The sequence below is a fragment of the Geotrypetes seraphini genome, chromosome 18 (assembly GCF_902459505.1).
Source record: "Geotrypetes seraphini chromosome 18, aGeoSer1.1, whole genome shotgun sequence".
Lineage (NCBI taxonomy): Eukaryota > Metazoa > Chordata > Amphibia > Gymnophiona > Dermophiidae > Geotrypetes > Geotrypetes seraphini.
In genome coordinates, this window is record NC_047101.1 from 39,467,705 (window position 1) to 39,476,347 (window position 8,643).

At 38.4% G+C, this 8,643-nt stretch overlaps 1 protein-coding gene across 1 annotated transcript; it reads left to right on the forward strand.

Annotated features, from left to right (window-relative positions):
* The first annotated feature begins 4,856 nt into the window (after nt 1-4,856).
* Nucleotides 4,857-7,794, forward strand: LOC117351854 (protocadherin gamma-B1-like). The gene is made up of 3 exons (XM_033927704.1): nt 4,857-5,094; nt 5,434-7,271; nt 7,651-7,794. The coding sequence occupies exons 1-3, from the start codon at nt 4,857-4,859 to the stop codon at nt 7,792-7,794; spliced, it is 2,220 nt and encodes a 739-aa protein (XP_033783595.1).
* Nucleotides 7,795-8,643: the final 849 nt, after the last annotated feature.

Below are 8,643 nucleotides of genomic sequence, written 5' to 3' on the forward strand. Positions count from 1 at the left end.
ACATCAGTAATAAGATCGCCGAGTTCAGAATGGCAATGCATGCCCTTGGGTAACAATACCTCACCTATAGTGCTTACCTCTGGACTCAGAAGAATAGTACAGGAAGGAGAAAAGGAATATAGAATAGAAGAACTCTCTGAAAGTATTTATTTATTTTATTCCAAACTTTATATACTGCTTTTGCTTACATGTAGGTCAAAGTGGTTTACAAAACAAATAAAATGAAGGAGGAAAAAAACAACTTAAATAGAAAGTGCAGCATACAGCCATCCAGATAGAAAGACTTCTGACATTCATGTGATGCAGAGTAGTCCAACAAAGGCCTGTTCAAAAAGCCAGGTCTTAATGACTCTTTTAATCTGTTCTATCATTTTTAGTAGGAGTTTGGAACAGTGAAGTAGAAAGCACTATGGTAGATTCATGTATAGCTTCCCGAGGGCCAGTTAGGATCATATGGTGATCATTTAATGATATCAGTATATGTGTGGGTGCATATGAAATTATGAGGAAAGATAAGTATTGTGGAGTTCCCAAACAAAATGCTCAGAATACAAGAAGTAGAACCTTGCCTTTGATTGGGGAGTGAGTGAATGGTGTCTAGGTTCTCCTTGACCTGGTTGTGTTTGTTAGGGTAAGGCGGTTGTTCTAGTAGGTTGGGCTATCTCCATTCATGGCTTTGAATAGTAGACAATAAAATTTGAATAGCACTCTCGCTTGTATTGGAAGCCAGTGTGAGTCTAGGTGTGTGGCGGTGATGTGATCGTATTTATTCAGTGAATAGATTAGTCTGAGAGCTGTGTTTTGTACTGTCTGTAGTTGTTTTAGCATGACTGTGGGGCAGAGAAGATAGAGGATGTTGCAGTAGTCTAGAAGTCCTAGGACTAGGGATTGGACCAGGAGCTGGAATTGTTTTCTGTTGAAAAATTTTCAGATTTGTCTTAAATATGGTTGGATTAAATATAATTAGCATAGAATCAGAAAGCCAGTTTTACATAATTAAGAATTTGAAGCATGAATGAAATCTGAGAGTCAAAAATGATGCCTAAATATCAGAAGTTATTTACAAGGAGGATATTTGTACCAATAAGGAAAGAGGAATAGGTGGACTTGGTGACAACCTGTAAGCCAACTATTTTGATACAGAGACTGTATAGAGACGTAATATGCTCAACCACCACCCCTACTCTTGGAGGCCTCATTTCCCCTATCTTTAATAGCTCTACTGGTCCAAAGGACAGTATTATTTTTTAAAACTTTATCTTTATTCAGATTTTAAAGTATAATAAACAAGTAATAAACTTGCATAAGGATTTAAAAATAACATTCTTAAGTCATATCATAACTATTTCAAGTTAAACAAATATAGGAAATTAAAGATTAATTATTTAGTCCACAAGATATGATCCAAGAACAAAGAAAATAATCAGGAAAAAAGGAAAAATTAAAGAACAGAAGGCATGGATCTATCCCCCAGACAACCGGTTTGTTAAACTGCGGAAGTAGCCATTGAACCAATAATCACACCCCCCCCCCTTCTCTAGCCACTATATAAATTCAAGTAATTGTTTCAGTTCAAAACACAGAAAATTATTTCCCTCAAAAGAGACACAGCATTTAACAGGAAATATCTGGAAACATTCTCACTATCGAACCCAGAAAGTATCTTTCATGTGCCTAAAATAGGTACAAAAAATTAAATCTCTGTCAAAACTCCAAGTCAAATGCCACTATAAGAGTAAGGACAGTATTGATGGCCACTTACTCATGCAGCTCTGGCCTCAAAATGGCCGCCATATCCTCTGCCTCTCTCTGTCCCTCCATGGCACATCCCTCTGGTCCCTCTGCAAGGACTTGAGAACTCCTTCTACCATTGGCCTAAAGCCCAGAAAGTACCCTTTTATAGTGTTTCTCTACGATTAATCTTAATGAGACATGCTGTCATGTTTATTTTGTCCTCTGACAGCATGATATTTTATTTATTTATTTAATTTACATTTCTTACATATCATTTCTATTCAAAGTGGTTTACCTTCAGGTACCCTAAGTATTTCTCCCTATCTGTCCTGGCGGGCTCACAATCTAACTATGTTACCTGGGACAATGGAGTGTTAAGTGTTTTGCCCAGGGTCATGAGCAGCATTGTGGGTATTGAACCCACAACCTCAAGGTGCTGAGGCAGGGGTTCTAACTACTAGGCCACTCCTCCACATATCAGCCCATTCTAATTGGTCCCTTAGGCCTGGTATCTCTTATGCTACTATTACCACTGCTACTATTTATCACTTCTGTAGCACTGAAAGGCAATACCATGGCCCTTATTTTTCAGGCAGCCACTAGTACAGATCATATCTCACCTGGTCAGACCCAGGGCTTGCTGATATACACATTAGGGTCCCATGACTTATGCTCCAATCAAATATTCAGCTTCAAAACAACCTTTTTTTTTCAGAATAAAAAGCCCAAGAGCTAGTCTCGATGGGCGAACTTAACGCGGGGCTGGGTGGCCCGCTGTGTCGCCCGTCGGACTAGCTAGGCCGAAGGAGGGGTAGGGGGTAGCGTGTGTAGGGGATAGCGTGTCCGAAGGGGGGCGGTCCCTCAGAAGGGATCGCATTGGTCAGTCGCGGCCGAAATGGATTGTGGGTGGGAGGAGTTAAAAAGCAAGGCCCGCGGAGGACCCGAACAGTTTTGGTCCTCCGAAGCAGCTTTCCCGCCCGCCCGCCCTCTAGTTTTGGGGCGTGTAGGGTTGGTAGGGTGGCGGTATCCCGAGCTACTGGCTAATGGGCTCATCAAGGGATGAGCGGTGGGCCGGCTGGGAGCTGTGCCTGGTGGGTCGGATGACCCTGGATAATGGGGCATGTGTGGGACATGCCACCCCTCGGACCCTTGCTTAGATGGCGGGGTCGGGGGCCAATTACATCTAATGGTAGCTCGGGATCAAGGTCACAATGGTGATACCATTGTTATGGGTTATTGTTAATGTGTTATTTATGGCAGTTAATTTATATATTTATTTATGTTAAATGTTATATGAATATGTTCAATATTCAATAAACAGGGCTGCGGCCAGGTATTACCAACAAAGTGTATTGTTTCATTGAGATAGGTGAAAGGTATGTTGGGAAGGGGGGTAAAGTGTTATATAGAAGCGGGTCACTCCAGGTCCCGCTGTTATAACAGGCTGATGTCATAATTACATAAAAACATAACAAATGAAGGCAGATAAAGACTATATGGCCTATCCAGTCTGCCCACCCATGCCATCTACTATCTCTTCTTTTCCCTTAGAGACCTATGAACCTGTCCCAAGCTTTCCTGAATTCAGATACAATCCTCGTCTTCACCACCTCCACCGGGAGGCTGTTCCATGCATTCATTAACCTTTCTATGAAGAAGTATTTCCTTAGGTTACTCATGAGTGGATTCCCTTTCATCTTCAAATTATGCCTCCTCATTCCAGAGCTTATTTTCAGTTGAAAAAAAAAACTTCCTCCTGTGCATTTATGCCACAAAGAAATTGAAATGTCTCTGTCATATCCCCCTCTCCAGCCTTTCTGTCAAAGTTCTGTGTACATATTTGAGATCTTTAAGTCTCTCCTCATACTCTGTATGTAGTAATTATCCTCTAGACCAGTGTTTCTCAACTCGGTCCTTAAGTACCCCCTTGCCAGTCATGTTTTCGGGATATCCAGAATGAATATGCATGAAAGAAATTTGCATATAATGGAGGCAGTGTACGCAAATCAAGTTTATGCATATTCATTGTGGGTGTCCTGAAAACCTGACTGGCAAAGGGGTGGAGGGGTACTCCAGGACTGAGTTGAGAAACACTGCTATAGACTGACTACATCCAGTATATATCATTTTGAGGATACATTCTAGTATTTATACTGTATAATGATTTATTTTAAACAAGAATGTGTACTCTCTCTGATGAATCTGGTTTTTAAATATGTTCCTACAATAAATAGTTTTAATATGCCTAGGATAAAATATAAAACACACAAAAAAAGAATACTTTCCTTGGTAAATAGAATGTCTTAATCTAGTTTGTTGTTTTTAAATAAGGTGATTCACAAATAAGAATATGGGTAAAATCTTTGAAAGTAAAGTGAATATTATAACTTTGTTGTATATAAAAATTCAAAATTGATGAATTTCCATAACTTTAAATTGATAACTATGAATGCTAGTGTAGTTTTGTGCATTGTTTATACACCTACATGCCTACACTTTAGTAAGCTTTGTTCACCTTTAAAATGTTAGTACTAGAAAGCCATTTTTTTCCATCTGCTATCCACTTAGGAATTTATTCCTCCAAATCAGCAGCATTAAAAATGCATAGGATTGTTGTGTAACTTTCTTTGTATACTTTGGGAATGAAGTATTATCTTGTGAATGCAAGAAAGGCTAGAAAAGAAACAATGTGAAGCCATTTCACCCAGTAATAGAAAAATAAAATATTATTTGCACTTATTTCATGTCCGAAAGTATATCTGAGACCTTCTTCAAGTGTTTCAAGTATTTGAATTATTTCAATTTAAAGCAACAGTAAAACAAAAAAAGATAATGGAATTTATTTCAGCGATCAGATTTTGGATGTAATTCCTAGACTGAGACTCAGGGTGTCGCTGTTGACCAATAAGGAGGCAATTTGAAACAGGAGATCCATTGGAGCCTCCATTGTACATTCATACACTGCAGATCAGAAAGGAAATAAGACAAGGAAGGAGTGTGGGAACCGGGAAGAGCACTAGAGGAATATATTTATTCTTATTTGCGAGTATTAGAAGAAATTATTCCTGAAAATGAAGGAGGCAAAGTTCAGTACAATTTCAACGTCATTTTACTGGGCGAACATGGGAGTAAATCACAAGAAGACCAGTGCGAGGACCAACGTGCAAGTAAGAGCTTTCTTCCTGTTCTTTTGTTTCTGCCAAGCCGCTTCTGAACAAATTCGTTATTCAATTCCCGAAGAAATGGAGAGCGGCTCCTTGGTAGGAAATATAGCGAGAGATATAGGACTGAATGTCAGGCAGCTCACAGTTCGTAATCTCCGCATTGCTTCTAGTGATAAAAGGCAATATTTTGTTGTAGATTTAAATAATGGCAATCTGTATGTGAATGAAAGAATAGACAGAGAAAAAATATGCGTGGAAACACCTCTTTGCTTCTTAAATTTGGAAATGCTTATTGAAAATCCATTAAATGTTTTCCACTTGAAAATTGAAATCCAGGATATTAATGACAACCCTCCTGTTTTCAATAAATATAATGCTGATATAGAAATAAGTGAATCTACTCTACCAGGTGCGCGTTTTCCTCTAGGAAATGCGATAGATTTAGATGTTGGTATCAACTCACTTCAGAAGTATGAACTGAGTGCGAATCAGTTCTTCGTACTTCATACTAAAGAGAGCAGTGATGGCAACAAACATGCAGAACTTGTTCTAGAAAAGCAATTAGATCGAGAAAAGCAAAGTACTCACCGCTTGATCCTAACGGCTTCTGATGGAGGACACCCTGTCCGAACCGGAACAGCTCTGGTTTACGTTACGGTTATCGATGTGAATGACAATTCTCCGATTTTCAATCAAGAAATCTTCAAAATTAGCCTAAAGGAAAACGCGCCAAATGATTCATTAGTAGTTCAGGTGAAAGCCAGTGATGCTGATGAAGATACAAATGGACAAATCACCTACATTTTCAAAAACATACCAGACAGTGCCCGACAGAAATTCCGTCTGGATCCTGTATCTGGTGAACTTAGAGTTAAAGGGGTTTTGGATTACGAAGAAGTAAAACGTTATGAGATGATTATTGAAGCCAAAGACGGTGGGGGGTTGGTTGACCACTGTAAGGTTCTAATAGAGATCATTGATGAGAATGACAATGCTCCAGAAGTGACCGTTATGTCTATCTCCACTCCGGTTCCAGAGGACTCTCCACCTGGTACAGTCATAGCACTGATTAATATCAACGACAAAGATTCTGGACTAAATGGAGAAGTCAGCTGCCATTTTCATGAGGATATTCCTTTTAAGTTTTTATCATCTTCTAATAATTACGTCAAACTCCTCACAGAAAGGACACTGGATAGAGAAAAAGTCGCCGAATATAATATTACTGTAATAGCCGTTGACAAGGGAACGCCCCCCACTTCTACCAGAAAAACAATTCATGTGGAAATATCGGATATAAATGATAATGCGCCTATTTTCGAAAGTATTTCCTATATGGCTTATGTTCTGGAGAACAATCCTCCGGGGGCTTCCATTTACAGTGTAAAAGCTTCCGATCTGGACTTGGGTCAAAACGCTAAAATCAACTACTGCATACTGAATGACAACATGGCGGATGGGCTCTTCTCTTCCTATGTAGCCATCAACTCACAGACTGGAATCATCTATGCTCAACGTTCATTCGATTATGAAGAGTTCAGGGAGTTTCGAGTGCAGGTGAAGGCCCAAGATAGTGGGTCTCCAACGCTTAGCAACAATGTCACTTTGAATGTGTTCGTTTTGGATCAGAATGATAATGCTCCTGAAATTCTATACCCTTTACTTGGATCTGATGGATCGGTCTTGTTCGAGATGGTTCCTCCCTCATCCGAAGCGGGCTATTTAGTAACTAAAGTGGTAGCTGTTGACGCTGATTCTGGCCACAATGCCTGGCTATCCTATCAATTGCTTCAGGCCACAGAACCAGCGCTCTTTAACATCGCTCTCCACAATGGAGAAATCAGGACATCTCGCATCTTTACGGAAAAATACTCGGTGAAGCAAAGGCTGGTTATTGTAGTGACAGATAATGGGCAACCACCTCTTTCAGCCACTGTGACACTCAACATAGTATTTTCAGAAAACATCCAGCAAGTTTTACCCGATTTAAGCAATTTCTCCAGCGAATCTAAAATTCAGCCTGATTTAAATTTTTATTTAATAATAGCTTTAGCTTTGATCTGCTCATTATTCCTTTTGACTGGTATACTGATAGTGGTCATTAAATTTCGAAGATCACCTTTTCTTTGTTTAAGTTCTGATCGCTATTCCAAGGATGGGCCCACATTTCCACCAGGGTACAGTGATGGGACTTTGCCTTACTCCTATAATGCCTGGTTGTCCTCAGAGCCAGGAATGAACGAGTTTGGTTTCTTGAAAGTAGGTGGTCAAAATAGCACGCTGACTAAAGTTACTACTGCTGAGAGCGTTGGATTATTACTTGCAGACAAAGAAGGAAGTAACGTAAAGAATGAAACAAGAAGCCTTTTGCAGGTGAGCATATTTTTGCTGTGTTGTGCCATAGTGAAATGTTGCCTTTTGGATCTGTGCTGGTCGAAATGCAAAGGATGTTTGTTTTTTTTCATGCTACCCTTATGGAAAGTCTTAGGAAAATGAAGACCATCCGATTCTATGGTATTTGATGTTCTGTTCAACTGTACGTTCTACTACAGAATCTACTGTAGGGCGTTGGAATTTTTCCTTAATATTCTGACAGAATACCTGTGATGTCCATACATTTCTAATGTTTTAATAATTCATTTGATATCTTTCTAATAGAAGTACAATTATTAATAAAAAATATATATTCTATCCTCTTATAAGACAATCTTGACTAGGTATTCAGTTACTGTGAAAATTATTATACCTCTAGCAAGAGGCCAATTGCTGTTCTTGGTTTAAGATCTCACATCTTGAAAGACAGTCAAATGTGAACAAAACCCTATATTTTAAATGTGAAAATGAAAGAGAATATTTGCCCTTTAAATTAATTGGCATGCTAAATATCCTAGCATGAAACCTTGGTGTGGTCTACAGAAATCTAAATAATGTGACTTATCTAAGATAAGTCACGTTATTTTCTGTTGAATAGTAGTATTACGAGGAGTTTTTTTTTTTTTTTTTTTTTTGACCGATGATTGAAGATTTCCCACTAAATAGGCTTTTATAGCCAATTACGAGAAAGTTGGATGGGAGTCTGAGGTCTTTTTTTCCTCCTTTAAGGATATGTTTGAAGTGAGCAATTAATATAAGAACAGTTAAAGAAATTTTCATAAAATTATATTAATTTTTTTTTTTTTTTTTTTGCATTGGTGTTACCTTGCTTTTTGAGTTGATACCTATCATAGAGTGCTGGTTTTCTTTTTGAAATATTTTAGAAAAATAATGTAGAAGTGTATGTATATTTGGTTGCATAACAGTTTTTTTTATAAATGTACATTTTAAGAAAATGAATGCATTACTCTGATGTATATACAGTATATCCCATTTTATAAATCCAGATTTTTAAGTACCACCACTTAAGTAGTATGACTTCAAGTTTCTTATTTAGTTTTGAAAGGGAAATAAACATTGTGGCTCATAGGATAGAGGAGATGACAGAAAATCCAGTGAGATAGAAGAGGGAAGTGGGGAGAGTGGGAAATATGCCCTAGTGTTATGTAGCTTATTATTGATAAAATGCTTTTTTTTTTTTTTTTTTGCTACTTCAACTTGTCTGCAGTGTTCTTTGCTCACATGTTTAAAGACAATAGACTGTTTTCAGTCCAATTCATTATATGTGAATTTGCAAACCATTGGACCCCTGAGGAAGGCGTGTTCGCTGAAACACGGACCGTGTAGAGTCCGGTTGGATTTTTATCACTGT

What these genes read in the sequence shown, in the direction of transcription:
- LOC117351854 (XM_033927704.1), top strand. Translation starts at nt 4,857, where the DNA reads ATGGGAGTAAATCACAAGAAGACCAGTGCGAGGACCAACGTGCAAGTA. An exon ending in AAGGCAATATTTTGTTGTAG is followed by an intron (nt 5,095 to 5,433) that starts ATTTAAATAATG and finishes ATGGCAACAAAC; the next exon opens with ATGCAGAACTTGTTCTAGAA. An exon ending in AAACAAGAAGCCTTTTGCAG is followed by an intron (nt 7,272 to 7,650) that starts GTGAGCATATTT and finishes TTATACCTCTAG; the next exon opens with CAAGAGGCCAATTGCTGTTC.